This window comes from Lissotriton helveticus, chromosome 11 (assembly GCF_964261635.1).
Source record: "Lissotriton helveticus chromosome 11, aLisHel1.1, whole genome shotgun sequence".
NCBI lineage: Eukaryota > Metazoa > Chordata > Amphibia > Caudata > Salamandridae > Lissotriton > Lissotriton helveticus.
The window spans coordinates 111864975-111887082 of record NC_136072.1 but is presented as its reverse complement, the minus strand read 5'-3'; the positions used below and the strand labels follow the sequence as shown (position 1 = coordinate 111887082).

The 22108-nt window shown below is 47.2% G+C and overlaps 1 protein-coding gene across 1 annotated transcript in view; it reads right to left on the bottom strand.

The window, feature by feature from the left end:
- ACTL6A (actin like 6A) overlaps positions 1 to 21847 on the bottom strand; it is a 126440-nt gene extending 104593 nt beyond the window's left edge. The window contains exon 1 of the mRNA XM_078665363.1: positions 21619 to 21847. Coding sequence (XP_078521489.1) covers positions 21619 to 21643 — 25 coding nt within the window. The 5' untranslated portion in view covers positions 21644 to 21847. The remainder of the gene's footprint in view (positions 1 to 21618) is intronic.
- Between the last annotated feature and the right edge of the window lie 261 nt (positions 21848 to 22108).

Genomic DNA, 22108 nt, shown 5'->3' with positions numbered 1-22108 from the left:
ATGTACCGCTATTTCTCTAGAAGTAAGCCACATGTCTTATCTGGATCAATTACTATGGACTGGCGAGTAGAACATTCCCTCCTTTCGATTAGAATGCTGATGACGCCAGATGTCTACTAGTTGGGTTTCTGTTATTATCTGCTGCAGCGGATGCTGTGCTTTGGTGTAGTGATGTGGCAATGGATTCGAGCAGTCCCAGGGAGGGTAGAGCGTTAGGTTAAAGTCTCCTCCCCATATTAGATGGGTCGAGCCTATGCTCATTATCTGTGCCCATAGTTTAATGAAGAACTCTTCATCATCAACATTGGGTCCATAACTGCTCACTAAGGTTATGGATTCTGTCGCCAGTCTGTCCCAAGTCATACAATATCTCCCTTGCGGGTCAGTTAAGCAGCCTTCCTCTACATATGGCACTGTTTTTTTAAATGACTATTGCCGTTCCACTCAAGTAGGCTGAGTACGAGAAGTATCTATGGGAGGCCCACTACTCTGCAAACTGTTACCTTAGAGGGGATTGTGTGCATTTCCTAACACGCAGCAATAGGAACAGCAAAATAAATTGTAATTTCACTAAGCCAAAAATATGTAAGCCTTTTTTTTTTTTAAATTAGCATAAGTTTAAAGTATGGCCAACGCCAGTTATCTGTATATGTGGCGTTTATGGGAAACTCTTTGAAGATCGCTTCACATCTAAATGAAAAATAATACCATTCAATGAAAAGGGCTGGTGCTGGTCATACTTTAAACATACTGCAAATTTTAAAACGCTGTCCATATTTTTTTTAAACACACTTTATTGATAACATTTCCATCACTGCTGAAGGATGTTAATCTTGATAACTAGTTTCATATTTACATCTTTTGTGCACATTTTTGTCCTTCAAGGACACAAGAAACTATTTTGTACACACCGTAAACTATCATCTCTTAGGTACGGAGGTTCATCCCTCAGGGTATGAGGAGCGTACATCATTGACCATCTGTATCCGATGCACTAGCTGATACGGGTCATCTCGCAAAGTCCAAACTTTTCAGCTATTCCAATACAGATGCCCTCCCAAGCTGTGACAAAAAGATTTCAGAAGTACTACAGAGATAAGATGTGGCTGCATGCATGTGTTGATCATGTTGTCATTAAAGGAAGAAAAAAGAAATAGTCCAGCTAAAACTTACGGTGTCAGGAAACTGTAATTGTCCGGTGCTCCTGGTTTAAAAACAGAAGAAATGTATCGGGAGCACAGGCTAATAAGGAGCAGCGATGGAGTTGTCAGCCAATGGTAAGCAGCAGCTGTAATTTCACTCCTGTGGAGTGATTACAGCAGGTCTTGCAAACAGTGCATGTGCGCTGATGCTCAACCTAAAAAATGACAAAATAATTAAATACTACTATCACAAAATGTGCTGCATAATTTGCTTTTTTCTGCAGCATAATTGCATCAACCCTGCCACATAATTTGGCTCTCCCCTGGTGTAGAATTCAAGTGCATCTAGGCAAAAGCAGAGTTCCAAACCATAGCAATTCTGTGCTTTACAAATAAGAAAGAGGTCAGTGAACCTGCACTTAGGTGCGCCTTTTTATTGGAAGTCGTCCAAGTAGACACTTTTAGTTGGTAGAGGTCCATCCTGACCTTGGGAGTTAACTCTCTCCCTAGCGCTAGTGGCAGGAAAGGTTGGAGAATCTGAAATTTCTATACTATAAGGCTGAAATGTTGTTATGTGGGAATCTAGGACCCTAGTGTAATTTTCCCGATTCATGCCCATATATAGGTATAATTCACCCAGTCCTTATATAGGCATAGGAATCATTGCCTTATTTAGTCTTAGCCTGTGCAGCCCAAATACGGCATGGCTACTTCCACTAAACTCCGAGAATCCACAACGATTTCTTGGAAAAACCAGCCTTCAGCAGTCAGGGACTTCCCCCTGCTTGAATACTAAGTTATCCAAGAACTCCTGGAGTTTTCAAGGAATTGAGGCACTAGTGACGATATTATGTCCAATCTTACGTCAAACTCGGCACCTTCAAAGTATAAATATGCCTACATTTGCCCAGTCAAACACACGGTGGTTTAGGAGCAGATCGACTAACTACTTGCCCAACGCCCTGCTGCTGCAAGTGCCGAAGGAAGCCGACCCTCCAACTGACGCACTGAGAAGATGCTGTCTTTTCTCTTGCAGAGAAATCCAGCTCCGGTGTTTCCAGGCTACCCTTGCGGGTTGCTGGGAGATAGAGTCCTGAGAGAGCGATACAAGACCTCTATCATTCTAAAACCAAAGGTACGGAGCGGTTTAGACCCCTAGAGAATTCTTGGAACAGATTCTTGGCAGAAAATTACTAGACTTAAGCTACACCACACTTACACCTCCCTCGTACTAGACTTAGGTTAGGTAAACCGAGCCATGCGTATTTTAGAAGCACCAGTTGAGTACTTTTAGCCACTATTTTATCACTGTATGTATTTTATGCATTTTAAGTATTCTTGGTTTATGGCTTAGAAACCATATCATTCTTTTAAAGTACTATTTTATAATACTATTCGTATTATATGCATTGTACTTCTTAACCAGCATTTCAATTGTAGCAGTGCATTTCTTAGGCTTAAGAAATAAGACTGTTCAATAAATACTTTTACTGAAACCGCCCGTCTCTCTATTTCTAAGCAACTCTGGTGAAACGAAGCATGCACATCTGACTGAGTGAAATAGCCGTCTATTGTTACCGCGACTCTAGAGATACGTTTCATTCTGGGGAAACAAAGTTGTCATATTACATGGTTGTCAGAGACTAATCCCTTCTTGTTTATTTGAGAAAGTTCCTAGTGACCTCAGAGCTAGCTGGCACTCACAATTAAGTCTAATATATTCGGCAGAGACCTAGTCGACTTAAGTCCTACGTCTAAGCTGCAGGATATATTATTCCAATGCGCAGAGCCTATTGGGAATATAGGAACTACACTACAATGTCACCTCTGCATAGGCAAGTTAGGGGTGAGGTAAGGGTGGTGCAAACAATTAAACTGATTTAACATGAATTTATTGTTACAAGATAATGTTGCAGTGTGTGTCACAATACTCTACTCATCCTTGTGCAATAATTTATCACAAACCTTGACTGTGCATCTTAGGTGCTACGTAGTCATTTCTTGTTTTGTAAATAGCTGCTTACAGACACCTACTCTAGCCGAGATACACTGACTAGAGCCTCAATAAAGTTCAAAATTGGAAGTCTGGCTTACAAAGCTATCCACCTCAACTCCCTATCCAACCTGGCTCTGATTCTCAAACTGGCAGAAACAGAGCATAAAGAAGTAAAATTAATCTTTTACTAAAGCTACCTGCATTCAAAATAACCAATACTCGGGATCAATCCTTCTCATGTGTTGCCTTGCTTTTGTGGAACTCACTACAAGCGGCCGTTATAGTAAAACACACCCCAATGTCCTTCCTTAACCTGAAAACTCATCTTTTCGGACAATATTTGAACAACTAAGATAACCTTTAACTTGTTCCTGCCTATAGTAATCTGACCGTCCCACAATAATGCAATATAACTGATGCTTTTCTTGTTGCAATATTTATTACTAGTTTTGTTCTAGGAATGTATAATGTAGACATGGTTGTTTTATGTAAAACACTCATACATTTCGGTGCACTGTGCTATATAAAAATGTTAAATAGTCAGACAGGGTAACAGCTTTTCCACCAGTGACAGTTTTTTTTAGCAGTTGCACTAATCGGGATCTGTAGTTCTAGTACCCAGCACCCCCAAATCAGTTGGGCAGTCACAGTCTAGCATTCATAAGTTAAGAACTTAACAGCCTAGATGACCTAGGGCTGTCTGATACCATCAAATGTGCATATAATACCAGCCACTGCAAGAGCATTGACTATTTAGCTTTGTTTGTGTCTTGAGCCATGTTGGCAAATTTAGGTGAGTTCGAAATAGGTCTGTAGAGTACAGCCCAAGGAGACTCCAGGTCTCTTCAAGCACCTCTTCCAGCATGGTGGAGTGGGTCCTGCACCAAAAGTGCCCCCATCAAAGGCCAGAGGTCCCATTACAAGGACAGGGAACCCCAGTAGTCAGTCATCCATTTGGCTACAAATGTAATTTGCACAGGTGATACAACCAGAAGTCGGGTACAGCTATCCTCAATCAATGGTATACGAAGTTTATCACCACCACCCTCTTTCTGCCATCATTCCATATCAAGGTGTAATGAGGTAATTTCCTAAAATGACTAGGTGAGAATTAACATGGGCGAAACATGTCCTGGGTTGCTTGTGTTCTGGTATAGGGAGGACGTGGCTTGGCAGTTCGGGTTGCACAGATCCAATTGGACAAGGTTCAAGACTGATTTTCCTATAGCTAGGTCCATACTGATGTAACATGTTTTGCAAAAAAACAATGGATTGGGATACGGTCCGGAGTAATTTCCAGTGGCTGATATTAATTCAGGCATTCCATCCATCACTTTTTTAGGTCTCGCGACCTGTCAATGCGCATGCGCATTGAGCAGAGCGAGACTATAGCGACTTATACAGACTTTAACCAACTGGGCGATTTGGTGCTGTGCCCGTGCGCTTTTAGGTCAATGTGCAAGCGCATTGACCTAAAATGCGCGTGCACATCATCAAATCGCCATCTGTTCCCTCAGCCGCACTCCTCCCACACCTTTGAAGTGAAGCTTAGCTTCACTTCAAAGGCCCCTGCTGCTTCACACCCTCATGCCGCTCTCCCTGCTCCGCCCCCTCCCCTGCCCGCCGTGTCGCATTTCTCCTCCCCCCTCCCCACAGCAATGCCCTCCGCCGGCCGTACTTTCACTTTGACGGCCGCAGGCAGTCTCTCGTGTTTCTCCTCCCCCTCCCAGTGTACTTTTTTTTAAACTTGTTTTCTTTTACAATTATAAAACACAGTCTTTATTTTTCATAATTGGTGCCCCTTGCAGAGCTGATCACTGCTCGTTAACACGCCTTTACTTCTGCACGATGTCTTGCAACTCCTCCCTTGTTAACTGCTTCCCATTCCGAGCAGCTGCTCTTCGCTCCCTCTCCTCGGCCACAACTGCCTCCTCCCTATGCTTCTCCTGTGCCATTGGAGCTTCAAAAGGATGTGACGAGAAAGCTGGTAATTATTTTTTTATCAACTTCATTACTGTTGCCTAAGATCAGCGCAACGCTCGACCAGTTATGTGGCAATTGATTACTTAAAATGTGTCTCCATTGAACGCATGCTCATTTGCTTCCTATTTTCTGCCAGAGTCAAGACATTGTGTTTTCTGTGTGGGATAATGATGGTGAGGCTGTTGCTTTGTATATCCAGTGTTATTGAGGGGTCAGATCCTGATTTAATGCAGCACGACTACGATGGCACCAGTGTGAGCACTACTCATACCACCACTGCTTTCCACTGTGTTGCTCGCCATCCCCTTTCCTATATATCTAGTGCTTTTAAGCTTGTTACAGCGCCTCCTCCAGGACAAGCAGTGTGGGATTCTGGGGCTTGTTTTCGTTGCTGTTGTTAGGGCTGCGTTAGGGATTTTTGTTCTGGCTGCATGTCTTCACCACTCACTGACCTGTGTTTATTAGGGCGCCATCCTTAAGGTGACATCATATATCCATCCAGACAAAAGGCAACAGATCTCACTCAATCTGCATTACTCTGCACACCACTGTCTACGATCCCGCTGCCGACATACATCTTTAATATATGTGCACATTCCTGAAAGGATTGAACGCACACCCAGCCTGGTAAACATATTAATGCTAATGAATGCATGCAGACCTATGCACATTACGGAGTAATGATACAACAAGCGTGGCATGCATTGCTATTGAAATATGTGCACATGTTCTGCTATGTGCAGTTGCCTAGCGCCTACTTCTCATGTATAAGGCCTCAAAGGGCATTTGGATTTTTAGCGCTCCTCGGCGTCCTGATAATCGTTATTGTAAAACATAAGTAACAAGCAGTGGCATAGCCAATAGGTCTCGCCTTTGGGACCTTATAATATTTAGCCATCCAAAAGGTGATGTTGTTGCACAAAGGATATTGTGCTGCATAACTAAATACTTATAAGGTCCCAAAAGCGAGACCTATTGGCTATGCCAATGCTTGTTTATATACTTTAGTGTGTCGCCCTAAGTGAGACTGGTATGCACAGAGGTGGGTCCTGTGCACACTGTCACTGGAACCAAGCTGTACTAGGCTGATGAGCCCATAACTAGGGCAAAATGTGTCTTGGGATGCTTGCGTTTAGATTCAGGAAGGACCTGGCATTGCAATTTGGGCTGGATTGCTCGGACTGTACCAGGGTCCAAACTGATTTGCAATAAGTGGGTCCAAACGGATGTGACATTGTGTGCAAAATAATAGTGGATTGGGATGCGGCCCGAGTAATTACCAGTGGCGGAGATTAATTCAAGCATTCCATCCATCAGTTTTTTGTATACTTTAGCGTGTCACCCCAAGTAGGATGGTTATTCCCACACGTGGGTCTCGTGCACACTGTATCACTGGAACCAAGCTGTACCGGCTGATGAGCCCATAACTAGGGTTGCTGGTGATCCGGTTAATTGAAGACATGGCTTAGCAGTCCGGACTGGACCGTTCCAATTGGAGCAGGGTCAGGACAGATTTGCCTATAGCTGGGTCCTAACTGAGGTCACATGGTGTGCAAAATAACAATGGACTTGAATGCTGCCTGAGTAATTACCAGTGGCTGAGATTAATTCAAGAATTTCATCCATCACTATTTTAAATACTTTAGTGTGTCGCACTAAGTGGGACGGGTATACCCATACATGGGTCTCAAGCTCACTGTGTCACTGGAACCAAGCTTGACTGTACCGACTGGAGCAGGGACAAAACTAATTTGTGTATAGCTGGGTCCAAACTGAGATGACATGGTGTGCAAAATAACAATGGATTGAGATGTGGCTGAGATTAATTAAAGCATTCCATCCACCTCTTTTTTTGTTTACTTTTGGGTGAGAATCATAAGCATATTTTATTAACCTCTTCCATGCTCGTGACGGCCGGAAGCTGTCATGCGTCACGTCACGGTAGGCGTGTGCACAGGACGGCCCCTGGCCGTCCGAATCCCCGCCCACTAATGAAAACTCCTGCACACACGAAGGGGTTAAGTAGTTTAGAAGGTAAGGCTCCACAATCAAGGGAAACCTTGCCAGTAGACCGTAGAGGGAACTCTTTCCAAAAGGACACAGACTTACGTACATCCAAGTGCATTCTAAGGATATTTCCTGCATTAAATCCTCATCAGTGTGTTATACAGGGACATCTGGGTGGTGGGCAAAAACCCTTCATGTTGATGACACTGCTTTCAAGCAGAAAAGCCATGTCTCACTCCAGATGGCACGGAGCACAGAGAGTAGGCAAAGTTAGAAGTCTCCATCACCATAGAGAGGTCAGTCAATAAGTCCTGAATGTAAAGCAGCAAGTCATCCACACTGCGCGGTTCACAAACCAATATTTTCATCTCCACAGCAAACAGCAGAGATATGAATGGTGAACCTTGCTTGTTGCCATGTCGGACCTGGCACTAATAAGATAGTTCAGGCATAGAGTAGGAGCAGAGGTACAACAATTCAAATAGGGGTGTACCAATTACATCAATAGAGTCAACACTTTAATAGGCTGCTGTTTCCTAATGAATTGTATAATCCAAGTTCAACAAAGACCTGACAATACAAGGACAACTACATAGTGTCTATCTAGGTTGGGGATTACAATCACTACTGTTTCCTTTCGGGATTAGGGAGTTGAGGATATTTTCGTCCCATATGTGCAGCATTATACAGATCAAAGAGCAGTGGTAAAATCAATCTTTTATATGCATCATAAACCTCTGCCAGGAGCCCACGTGTGCTTGGGGGTCTTACCACTACGCACCAATTTGGCAGCTGCTTTAATTCGGTCTGGACTGATCCCATAAGGCATATGGCTGTGTCTAAACTGGGGTGGCATGGTGAGCAAAAGAACGATGGATTAAATCCAGATCTATTGACTGGGGGTAAATATTTAATTTGCTCTGCATTCCATCCATCATCTGTGTGTCTTTTGCTTTCCCGCCCTAAGTGAGCCGGGTATGCCCAGTAAGTGAGCAGGGTATGCCTAGACATGGGTCCCAGGCTAACTGTGCCACTGGATTCAAGCTAGCCTGGCTGATGAGGGGTGATGCCCCGAAACCAGTCCCAGGATGCTAGTTACCTGTCCAGAGAAGACCTGGCTTGGCAGTTCGGTCTGGACTGTTCCCATGAGGCACAGGGTTAAGACTGATTTGCATATGGCTGGGTCTAAACTGTGGTGGTATGGTGAGCAAAAGAACGATGGATTTAACCCAGATCTATTGACTGTGGAATGTTTGATTTGCTCTGCATTCCGTCCATCATCTGTATGTCTTTTGCTTTCTCGCCCTAAATGCGCCGGGAATGCCCAGACATGGGTCTCGGGCTCACTGTGCCACTGGATTCAAGCTAGCCTGGCTGATGAGGGGTGATGCCCCGAAACCGGTCTCAGGATGCTTGTTTCCGGCCAAGGGAGGACCTGGCTTGGCAGTTCAGTCTGGACTGTTCCCATGAGGCACAAGGTCAAGACTGATTTGCATATGGCTGAGTCTAAACTGAGGTGGTATGGTGAGCAAAAGAACGATGGATTTAACCCAGATCTATTGACAGGGGGTGAATGTTTGATTTGTTCTGCATTCCTTCCATTATCTGTGTGTCTTTTGCTTTCCTGCCCTAAGTGTGTCGGGAATGCCCAGACAGGAGTTCAGGGCTCACTGTGCCACTGGATTCAAGCTAACCTGGCTGATGAGGAGTGATGCCCCGAAACCAGTCTCAGGATGCTTGTTTCCGGTCCAGGGATGACCTGGCTTGGCAGTTCGCTCTGGACCCCCTGCGGACCCTTCCCTCCGCCATTCCCTGCTCCTGCCTCCCAGCTGTGCCTCCCTCCCACCTCCCCTATTTTATGCCGGGCGCAACGCAGCCGCTTGCACCGCAGGCTCGCATAGAGGCAAGCCCATCTGCACCCGTCCTCGACCGGACCGAGACCAGCGCCAGGAACCCTAGACCTCCGACCACCCACCGCTACGACGCCACCACCCTACTCGCACTCAACCCCAGAAGACATAGCGAATGCCAACAGGCCTCACCGAACACCACCCATGCCCAGTTCTCCTGCCTCCACTGCCGGCAGATCCTCACCGCCACCCCGACCACCAACACCGGCAGCACCCTAAAATGCATCCTCCTCAATGTACGCTCCGTACACAAGCACGCAGTGGAAATCTGGAACCTACTTGACTCCCTCTCGCCCGACATCGCCTTCTTCACAGAGACCATGACCAACGCATCCTCTGCCCCCGACATAAACACCGCCATCCCGTATGGATACAAGATTCAGAGGATAGACCGCCCCAACCACCCTGGAGGGGGCCTTGCCATTGCCCACAGGAGCACCCTCTGCCTCACCGCCTCCAGCGAAACCTTCCCTTCCACTGAACACCTGCACTTCCAGATCCAGACCACCCCTAAAGCCACACTCCGAAGAACCCTCATCTACAGACTCCCCCGGACACCCTTCGCCACCACCGTCACAACTTCATCGCACCCCACGCCATCACCTCCACCAACTACAAACTCATTGGAGACCTGAACTTCCTCCTCGATAACCCCTGCGACCCCAACTCCACCATCCTTTGTGACAGCCTCGCCAGCATCGGACTGAAACAACTAGTCAACACACCAACCCACAGAGCAGGACACACCCTCAAACCCATCTTCGTGTCAGGAAACCGCGTCCATTTCAGCCACACAACGCAACCACCATGGACGGACCACGACTGCGTACAATCAGCCCCACGTCCACCACTACCGCGCAACCCTGACATACAACACCCCAGGAAAGCTGCCTAGTTCACCACCGCTCTCCAAGAAACTAGGTGCACCTGCAGACGCCTGGAAAAGAACTGGAGAAACACCAAGACACCTGAAAACCACACCACCCACAAGGACACCATGACGGACTTCCACAACCAAATCAGAGCTGCCAAGAGGAACTTCATCCACAACAAACTCCTCGCCAACTCCAAGGAACTTTTCAGCGCCATTAAAGAACTCACCAACCCAAGCAGCGAAGACACAGACATCACCCCATTCCAAGACTTCTGCAACAAGATTGTAACTTCCCTCCACCTCAAAATCAAAAACCTCTACAACGAACGTTGTCGATTACCCACCATGCGGCACAGGCGGCCCGCCGCTCCCCAGAAACTCCAGCCGGCCCACCATCTCCAACTGAACACCGATCACGACCGAAGACACCGCCTTGACCATGAAAGGCATCCACTCTGGAGCAACCACCGACCCCTGCCCCCACACATCTACCACAGAGCCAGGGCCACCATCGCACCCTAACAACAACGCACCATCAACACCACCTTCAAAATAGGACCCTTCCCAGACGATTGGAAGCGTGCAGAAGTCAGACCCCTGTTTAAGAAGCCCACAGCTGACTCCACCAACCTCAATAACTATCGGGCCATCTCGCTCCTCCCCATCCCAGCCAAAGTCGCAGAGAAAACAAACAGTCAACAGGGAACTGACACGTTTCATCGAAGAGAACTCCGTCCTCGACCCGTCTCAATCCGGATTCCAAAGCAACCACAGCATAGAGACCACCCTACTCGCCGCCACAGACGACATCCACACCCTCCTGGACCAAGGCCACTCCGCAGCCCTCCTCCTACTTGACCCATCCGCGGTCTTTGACACAGTCTCCAACCGCACACTAGTCAACAGACTACACGACGTAGGCATACAAGAAACAGCCCTGGACTAGATCAGATAATTGCTCGCTGGAAGAAGCCATAGGATCAGACTACCACCCTTCCTCTCCGACCCCACGACAATCAGCTGCGGAGTCCCACAGGATCATCACTGAGCCCGACACTCTTCAACATCTACATGGCTCCCCTCGCAGGCATCGTTCGACAACACGGCACTCAACATCGTATCCTAAGCTGACAACACCCAACTCTTCCTCTCCCTCACCAAAGACCCCACCACAGCAAAACTCAACTTCCAGGAAGGAATGCAAGACGTTGTGGTCTGGATGACCAACAGCTCCCTGAAGCTCAACGCCAAAAAGACAGAAGTCCTTATTACCACCCCTTCAGCATGGGACAACACATGGTGGCCGACCGCCCTCAGAAACCCACCCACCCCCTCAGACCATGCCAAGAACCTCTACATCATACTCGACTCATCACTCACCATGAACCGCCAGGTCAATGAGTCACCTCCAGCTGCTTCAACACCTTCAAGTGGACCCCCCCCGAGTCAAGGAAGACAGTCACCCACGCACTCATCACCAGCAGACTGAACTATGGAAACGCACTCTACGCTGGCATCAACAAGTCCCTACTCCGCAAACTCCAGACTATTCAAAACACCGCCGTCCAACTCGTCCTCTGCATCCCCCGGCACGAGCATATCACCCAGCACCTACGTAGACTGCACTGGCTCCCGGTGGAGAAGAGAGTCACCTTCAAAATCCGGACTCACGTCTACTAGTGCCTACACAACAACGGACCCAAATACCTCAACGACAGAATCAACTTCCACGTACCCAAAAGAAACCTACGTTCTTCCAACCTCGCACTGGCCGAAACCCCGTGCATCCACAGAGCTAGAGCAGGTGGGAGATCCTTCTCCCACGTTGCGACCAAGACATGGAATGACCTACCAGCAGACATCAGACGAGTACCCTCCCTGAACACCTTCAAGAAGACTCTCAAGACTTGGCTCTTCGGCTAGACAGTTCCACGGACCCCACCACCCAGCACCTTGAGACCCTCACGGGTGAGTAGCGCGATATACAATTCCCCGATTGATTGAGTGACTGTTCCCATGAGGCACAGGGTCAAGACTGATTTGCATTTGGCTGGGTCTAAACTGGGGTGGAATGGCGAGCAAAAGAACAATGGATTTAACTCAGATCTGTGGACTGGGGGTGAATGTTTGATTTGCTCTGCATTCTGTCGATCATGTGTGTGTCTTAATTTTAGAGATCAGCAACTCCAACAGCTCCTTATGCTCTTATGATTGTCCAAGGAGGTGAGCGTCTGTCAAAAGCCAACCAGCTTGCCCATATTGAAGGACTTGGGTGTTGAGAGTTATGAAGAGAGTAGTATTCTATAAATACTGAATTAATGCCAGCCTGGGTTGGAATAGGATTCCATGAATACCCTAAATACAGTCAGATCAGATCGGGATGAGTCTGCATGAAGGAGGTGCCAATTTAATTTTCCTACCTTAGCACCCTCTACATGGTTCTTGGTTACAGGTGAACCATGGTTCCAAGAGTACATTCTAGTGTGCCAGCATCAAAGCTTTGCTGTACGCCGCTTTGCTGTTTAAGTTCTATGTTAAGAAAGTATATTCATCTATTGGGTCGATCCGAACGCAGGACTTAGTTTACTAAGTGCGCCCAGTCCCTCTACCTTGTTTCACAAAACCCAGTTCTCTAGAGGGTCTATACCAAAAGCTTGTCAACTGCGTTGGGAGCATTACATGTCCAATTATTTTCTAGAATTGAGGTGAACATCCCACTGAAATATATTACATTACAAGTCATTAAATTTTTAGGCCTCTCCTAAGCAATCCCATTAGGGATGCTGGCGAGATTATAGTAAGGCTTTCAGAAGTGTAACCAAACTGCGGATCGGGTACAGTGCATGTGAGCACAACCATGCGCATTGTCAACAGCTGCCATTTGGTAAAAACACTTCGTGTGCGTGCGCCGCGCTCCGCCTCTGCTGCCACTTCAGCTCACCAGGCTGCACACCCCTTCACTCTCCATATGCTCGCTCGCCTTTCCTTTGATCTCCGCCGCGAGTTCTCACAGGCTCCGCTCCCCCGCATCAGACTTCTAAGGAATGCGCTCCCCCGCCTCCGCCACAGCAATGCCGAGAGCTTGTTTTATTTCATTTCCCGGCCGCTTTTATTTTAATTTAATTTTGCGGCCGCCAATGCATTTTTAACATCTGATTCACCCCCCCCGAACTTGGGTGTGCCGCTTTCTACTTCCTCTCCAACAGTTTCAGTGGTGATCAGAATCTGCTGCAGCCTTGTGGCTCCTCTCACCCAGGTATGAATGGGCAGCGCCAGCGTCTGATGTTCCTGCCTCCCCATACAGCACAGCTTTCCAAACTGTGTGGCATGACATGTTACTGTGTCGCGCCCCATGCGTAGGTGTGTCGTGCTTGTTAGGGCTGCCCGGGGGGGTGGTCTTAAAGCAAGAATGCGCTGTTTATCTGCCCATTGACGTGCTGATTTTTCATTTAGCGCCTGTTTGGAGCTCACGCTGTGGTTGTAATTACTGTAATCTCGGGGACAAGCATTTCACTTAGCCGAGAGGGTGGCGGGGCGCTGTCTGCGGCAATACTGGGGATCTGTCTTGATTGAGCCCTAGACAGGACAAACAGAAGAGGAGCTTAAAAAACCCATGTGGGGGAAAATTTTCTAATCCTCATCACAGGCTAAAAGGGGCAGGGTTCGGCCTTTTGCTATTCAGAGGTACTGGTTTTTGTAGTGTGTTCAGAGAGATGTGCCTTAGGTTTGTCAGGTATGCGTTTTAGGGGGCCATCTCTATGATTTGTATATCTCATTCTGTTATGTATTTTTGAGGCAGATGCATTTGTGGTATGTTTGCAATGTAATCTTGTTCTCCACTGACATTAGTAATGGAGTATTTAAAAATGGATTTTTTTTTTCCTGGCAATCTTGCAAACATTCGAGTGCTAAAAACATTTAGCACGGTCATTACTCTACCCTAGAAAGTTGCTTCTGGTGACATGTTTTCTCCTCGTTTGAAGAATCACATTTTGGGAGATTCAAAGAGACTATTCTTTGAGACAGACCTCCCACTCGTCCCTAGTGTTAATGTACGGACAAAGAGGCCAAGACTGAATGGGCACACAGGCTGATCTCCGACTTACCCCTAAACTGATCTGGGCACAGAGAAGTCGATTACTGAATGGTCATGAAAGATGACTTTGCTTTCAACCTTAACTGTGATATGTCGAGTGAGAGGTAACGGATAATGACTTTTGTTTTGTTTGTTTAATCACAGAGTAGGGCATTTAATAGAGATTATTACTAAACTCAGGTGGCAAAGTCTTGAGGCTCCATTAAAAGTGTTATCGCATACATTTTATCCTTGTAGGAAGGGTAAAAGGAGGAGTCAGTTTGTCAGGGATTAATTTTGTGACCTGAAAGGTGTATCTTGGCAAACGTAGGTAATTCGCTCAGCATTTAACACGCCTGCGACTGAGAACCCCGAGAAGGAAGGGGCCATGGGTTGGGGTTATTCCTCACCATTTTTACGACTTGAGAGTGGGGAAGGAGGGAGCGCCTCTGCAGCAAACTTGGGTATCTGAACATGGAGTCTACTGATGCTAATGGTGCCTTCTTTACCTTAATCGCTCCAAATGTTTATATGTTCTACTATGAAGTTCGTATTTTAAGCATGCAGTCATTTTTCGATTTGTGGTATAAACAGCCCGTGTCGCTGTGGGGGTTGACTGCTGCACAGAGCCATTGGAAAATGGAAATGGGTGCTGCCAAACTAGGATGGGTTAGGTCAAATGGCTAGGCCGAAGGATAGCTCAGTGAGCCAAACGCTTGCGACTGCCAAATGTTAGCCTCTTGATCTCACCCCTAGCCTTCCACCCTTCTGTGGGGGTAACCACCATCAAATGGCCAATGTTTGTCATTTATAGTGCTTAGAAAAGGAGAAAGTACCTTATTTCGGTGCTAGGGTCGCAAGCGGATAGGAATAAGTTTAACGCCTTACTTTGTATGGAAGACTGCAAATATGTGTTACAAAAAATATAATCAATAGATTATGGGGTTATTATAACTAGCTTCACTTATAGGTACCATACTGTAACGGGGTGTCCCTGGATCTGTTACCCGTTGTAGGGATTGACCCTGAACTACTACAAGGGGCTCTGAGAAAACCCTCATTCACCCCCTCTTGTCTCCCTCAGCAGATGCACTATCGAGGGTATGATTCCGAGACTGCATCCTGCATGGAGGGTGACCGTGACTGGCCCTTTAACCATCAGGCCGAGGACGAGTGGGCAGGGTTCCAGACTGACGGAACGCCGTCAAATGCGGAAGCACAGAGAGACGAGGTGTACTTGTACACCCGGAGCGGAGAGGAAGAGAGAGGTCGGAGAAAGAAGGAAGCGAGCCGGAGAGACGAGTCGAACACAGGAGAAGAGGTCCGGTCCTTGGAGGAGACGCCTGGAGGCCACCGGTCCCACGAGCCGCCCAGCCACTCACCCGGGGGAGGTGTGTGTCTTGCCCAGGTGCGTAATACGATCAGGGGCTGGGTGGGACGGAAGGGCGGTCCCGTTGTAAAATAGCGTTTTCCCCTTGTCCCGGTTTCCCTACCCTGAGCACCCCCCCGTCCCCGCACTTGTATATATCGTTGGAGCACGGGTTGGTCAATCTCCTCACTCCCTTTCCCTGAGTGTCGGTCCGTGTTGGATACCCCCTCACGTACTACATTTCTTTTGTTTCCTTTCGGTCCTGTGTGTTGAGGCACCAAGACGGACCAGGAAGACACCAAGCCCCGGCGAAGCCAGACCGGCTATCGTAGGACTCTGACAGTCAAGCCCCGGGAGAGGAGAAGCACCCGAAGCCGGTCTCCCCGCCGAACTACCCTACCTAGAAAGACTTGTTCAGATCACTTGTTTGAAACAATAAATCCCGTGATAACCAGAACCCGACTGTTGCCTTTCCCTTCTGTCCACGTGATCCCCGGTCCCGCACACGTTACACATACAAACATAGCTTCAATGTCGAATTGGTTTGGAGCCAAGAATAGCTTTCAGTGGTTCGGCAGTTCATGCGGTGGCGGATATCTTTGTGGTGAATATTTGGACACACCAGGTTAGTGTTTCCATGAAATGTGGCGGTGCAGAAACGTGACAGAACTTCTGTGTTGTCAGCTAACTGGTGACTGTCTCTTGGAAATCTTAAAGGCATTTGGGCCAGTGGCTCACCATCCGTGTGTGGGTGGGTGTGTGTGTGGGGTTGTTTGTGTGGGGGGGTGGGGTTGGATGTGTGGGGTTGTGTGTGTGTGTGTGGGGTTGTATGTGTGTGTGTGGGGTTGTATGTGTGTGGGGTTGTGTGTGGTTCGGGCTAGCTCGCTGTGCTCGCTCGCGTTACCGTGCCCCTGAAAAAATTTCACAAAAAAGGTGTGTCACCAACATGAAAAGTTTGGAAAGCTGTGCCATACAGCCTCAGGCCTCCTCAAACCGCACGCCCTGCTGCTTTGTTGCTCCAGCGCCCTCCCAGCACTTTGCGGACACACCGAGACTTCATCTTCCGCTCACCTTTATGCAGCCATTGTGGTATATTAACCCCTTCCAGCCTCAGCTCTTCTGGGACCGAGCCACTCTATTGCCTCTGGGCTTTTCTGAGCCCCTCTGGTGATCTCCCCTGCCACCTGAACCCCGCTGCCACCCCAGTAGTCCTGTAGTTCTGTGCTCTGTTGTCCCCCATCCCCCGCCGCCTCAGGGCCCCCTTTGCACCCAAGAATACCCTCGTACAGCTGCCATGAGCCCCCTACAGGTATGTCAAGTACGTTATACTACACTTCTTTTGGCATCAAGGGAATGCCCCATTTGCACCATCATGCACAATCACCGGGCCTCTGGGCATTTTGCAGCCTCGCCAAAGGGCGGCGTTTCTGTTAAACAGCCACCTGTCATATAGTAACCAGCTTATGGGTGCAGTATAAATCGATTTATAGAGCTCCAAAAAATCTGAATCAAGGCGCTGTAGATAAATATCAACACTTAGTTTTTTGGCTTTTTTTACGAGCGCGGCCGCTCCCTTCTAAAATGTTGACTTCTTGTTACATTTTGAGAGCCAAGCACCCGAAATATAAAAGACACACTAAACACAATGATGATTTACGTGAGATTACACTTGTGTAGAAAAGTCACCTGGGACTACTTGTGAAAAGTGCTAGCTGCAGTGAGTTAGAGGCCAATTCCTTTATCGTGACACTGCAAACTCCTCACATTCTCTATCATTTTGCTCAATCACTTCACCGTGGCCGATCATGTACCCACAGCAACTCATAACTTCTTGTCTTATGCAATTAGCTCTTCGCAGTGTCTTTCAAGGTGCCCCAAGCTAGCACACTGCCTGCCCATGTGCCCACACCTCTAAATGTATATGTCTGAGACTAAGTAACATGGACCTCGTGTTGTTTGTCCATGCGCAATCAATCTTTCTGCATCATCAAGTCAAGTGTTCTAAGCGCCTCTAGCTATTGTTCATGCTCCCGAAAAACTTCAATCTGTTCGTGAGCAGAAGCTCCCCCCCACTGTCTGTCTGTCGTGTACCCTACACTCCTCACACTGTCTACCAAGTGCTCCATACTCCTCACTGTGAATGTTCATGTGCCCCAAGCTTCTCACGCTCTGTTTGTGAGCACCATATTTCACGCCTTGTGCGCATCAACCTTCTCACTTCATCAGTTCATGTGTAGTAAGCTTATCATCCATGCAGCCCAGAACCGTTACACTGTCCTCAAAAAAGCTTCTCAATGTCTCACCATCTAATCCAAGCCCCCTATATCTGTCTGTCTTTCCATGTCTGCCCTTGTATATATCAAGTTACTTATGCAAGCTGACCCTGTGCCAAAGCTCCCCACGATGTTCGACCAGGTCTCCCGGTGAGTGAACAGCAGTTACATTAAAACCATCTTCATAGGAATATACTCCATCCTATATCATTCAGGAGAAGCTTCTGTAAATCCCGCCTACTCTCCTCTTCAAAGGACAGAGCCAAATTAGACTACCCAGGAAAAAATATATTTAAAAGTCATCCTAACACATTGCGTTTCCGTAAAAACATATCAAGCTGGAGACCCAGACAAACAGGAAGCTAGGTTGAATTTCGGACAACTTGCAGTCAACAGCTTTGAATGAAGCAGGCACTTGGTAAAACATTTGATAGGTGCCGTGCTGTGACCTACAAATAATGGGAACATGTCCTTCTGAAACAACACACCATCACTCTTCCAGGACCCTTTAACACACCACTCCCTCTCTCACCCATGTCCTTTGCATGCACACACACACACAGACACGCATTCACACACGTATGCATTCACGCGCGCAGACACACACACTTCATGCAGGAGGGAAAGTTGCACCAGGACCTTGAGGCTTCTGAGCGCCTATTACTGCTTCATTTCAGATTTCTTATATTAGCCAAGGAGCCTATCTCCCTGTAGCACTACAGGCCATCACACGCTGCCCCGCTGCGCACTATCATGCACTTTGCACCAGGCTCCGTGGCTTACTACAAAATATGCTTTGTGCCTGTGCTGTTGTAACATCTCCATCTATCACCTCCTTCGCAAGGCAACAACCCTGAACCCACCTCTCTCCCTGTAGCCGATGAAACTACACTTAATAAACCATGCCTTCCTTCTATGCACCCGGTGCAGTGGCACCGGGCCCCACACAAACCCACTCAACCAAGATCACTGCTGTATTTAACCCATACACTTAGGCCTTTCCCACCCCAAATCGTTGCCACACATTTCCAAGGGCGCAGGTACCACTGGTACAAGAGGTACGATGGCTCCGCAACACTCTCTGCGCATTTTACCCCTATCCGTATATGAGGTGCTATTTACCCCATTAATACTTATTAACAACCAAAAATCATCTCTGTCTCCCGTTTACACTTCCAAGCTTTAAAATTTCCCTTCCTGTTCTTTTAATGTAGATAACATGGCTGAAATGCTTTTCAATGTTTCTTTATCCATGTTACACTGATGCTGTGCAACATGACTGAAAGTTTAAACCAAACAAGCATTGGCATAGCCAATAGGTCTCGCCTTTGGGACCTTATAAGTGTTTAGTTATCCAGCACAATATCCTTGTTGTAAATAAAGTTGGGTAATTTAGGTGGCTCCTGGACATGTCACAGCGGCTTCTTTTGGCGTCTCAGGTATAATCACCCTTGGATCTCAAGAGGCTAACTCTCGGGTCTCACCGGAGGGTCACTTTATTATCTCACGTGAAGGTCATTTGAAGATATAATGTGAGGGTAACTTTAAGAGCTAACATGAGGGTATTTTATTAAATGCTTTAGATTTCACAGGAGGGTCTCCATCAGCCGGCCAATTAATCAATGTAGTGGTACACTGCTTCTTCCCAGTGGCGATAGATGCAAAGCGAAAGTGAGCCTGGGTTTTTTTTGAGGCTTAACAGCAGTGCAAGGTATAACTCAGACCGACCGTCAAGGGGGAGCAGGGAGTCTGGAAGCACATGCTTCAGAATATGAGCATAAACTGTGTGCTCCTCAGAGCTGACAACATTACGCTTATCTGCCCCCTCACCCGCCCCACACACACACAGCTAAACACACACACAACACAACCACACACAACCACCACAACACACACAACCACCACAACACACACAACCACCACAACACACACAACCACCACAACACACACAACCACACACAGAACCACACACAGAACCACACCGTCAGTGCACACTTTCACCAAGCACAGACACCATCAGTGCACGCTTTCTATGGGCACAAACACCACCAGCCGTCAGTGCACGCTTTCACCTGGCACACACACCACCAGCCGTCAGTATACGCTTCCACCAGGCACACACACCACCAGCCGTCAGTACACGCTTCCACCAGCCGTCAGTACACGCTTCCACCAGGCACACACACCACCAGCCGTCAGTACACGCTTCCACCAGGCACACACACCACCAGCCGTCACTTCACACTTCCACCAGGCACACACACCACCAGTGCACTATTTCTACAGACACACACACCACCAGCCATCAGTGCACACATCAATTGTTAACGCATCCACAATTAACTATTGTAGCAATAGCAGTATGGTGCACTTTACTTTTAAACATATTCATCTAAAGTGCAGCATGCCACTATTGCTACAAAAATAAATACCATTTTTTTGGCCTACAATTAATAGACTTTTGTTGCAATTGGTGTTGCAATATTTAGCAATGCCAATAGCTCAAACGTAATTAATGCGAAGCCTATTGCATTGTAAATGCTTGTTTTGTTTTAAGACATTTACATATAATAATCTTGTTGCCACTTGAAGTACTGGATGTGTGAGAGCTGCGAAATCTGACATTTTGTAAGGCACAATCTTGGTTTTCATCATGGGCATGAATATGCCTATTTTTTAACTGGTTAGAAGACCTGCTGGGTGGGATTTTGGTTTCATAGGGGAGTCGATAACTTCAACTTTGAAAAGGATAGGTTGCTGTGATCCAGAATCAAAGTGTTTTCCAGTGCTGTGGTGTGGTTTGACACTTAGGCACTGGTGCATCCTAACGGTTACTGGTATACCCTAGTTGCATACCATGTATGAATTTGGACCTTGCTCCCTCTGCAGTTTACATGTTCTTGGTATGGACCCTCTACATATTTACAAGTCCGCCGCTGGCTCTAACATACTGAAAGTAATTCCTAGCCTTTGAAGGCAGTTGTGCAAAATACTGGTGGCCGCATACTGCAAGTATTTCTGTGCGTAAGGAACACCAAAGGCAACATTCTGGCTCGGCACGAAGATCACATTGTTGACATACTGAGGGCACTCATCGTTCGGAAAAACAGGGTTAACATTTTCCTCCAGAAAAAGGCACACGTCAAAATGAACTGTGCTACACTAGCCCAACTATGCAGCTGTCAAATAATGTCTTACACATAGACTCCCAAAAGATTTCAAGTAACATTAAAGTCTTTGTTTACATATTTTTCCACTGACTTTATAGGATCCTTAGAATAAACTTTATTGTAAGGCAGTGAATGGTCTTAATATCACACTGGAGGACAGCTGGTAATACTTTATCCCAGTTTGGGGTGACATTGTTTATTTTGGCTTTAACTGACATCTCGAAATATATTACAATTTAAAAAAATGTGGACAGGGGGTGGTTTACCAACGCATTCGCATAATCAGATTATTTTAGGGTTCTTCTTGCAATGTTTGTTGCCTACTGCAGGTTTTAAGCCTTCAGTTTAGCCAAGCTCACCAGCAGCGACTTAAGAAAAGGTTTATCTATATAACACCTAAGAAGTTAACACATGAGTACTAACCAACTCACACCTTAGCTTGCATTCTCCACATCATTAGCAGAGAGCTGCTGGTGTTATAAAGCACGTAACTGGTTTTAAATCAACATTACGGGCTCTCCAATTCTAAAAGTGTCAGGTGGGGAACCACATAGTGAGCAAGACAATCAGTGCCAGACTTATAATAAAATGATTCAGGAATCTGCTGTGTTATTAAGTCTTACATTAGAGAACACTAAAGGTGGGTAGCTGGATAAATGGTTCTGTGTTTTATAGGGCATACGTCAATGAGGCATTTAGGAATCTACATTAAATGAGACAGTTGGTGTAGGCAGATCCTATGCATGAACTCCAACTTGGGTACTGGTCTATGATCCGGAGTACTTTCACAACAAGGACATTGTCGGATTTCCTACTCACCACCTCCATACACGCCGCCGCTCATGTTCGAGCTGCGCACACACTTCCCTGGACTGCAGCCGCTCCTCCTCCACCTCCTCCCGCTTCTCACTACCACCACCAGCACAAAGTAGAGCCCGAGAGTCACACAGACTGCAACAATGAGGCAGCAGGGTAGGCCGCTGCGAGGGACAGCGCGCGCAAGACACCGCCCATAGGGGCGGCGCAGGCCGCGCGGAGCCCCGCCCACGGGCGTAACGCCTCGAGTAGCAACGGCCAACCGGCGCGCGAGATTGATTTCAACTGCCTACTGGTTGCCGCACTCGCCCGCCTCTGTCTTTCTTGCACAGCTAAGCCACGCCTACTTCTAGGCCAACAGTGGCTCTACTATTTTCATTTACTTTGAGCCGTAGCTTCAGCAATGGAAGGAAGAAAAGGACACAGGCGTGCCAGGCGAATGCATTAAGTTAGCACATTTAACGCTCTGTGTTGTAGCGGTTTTTCTATATTT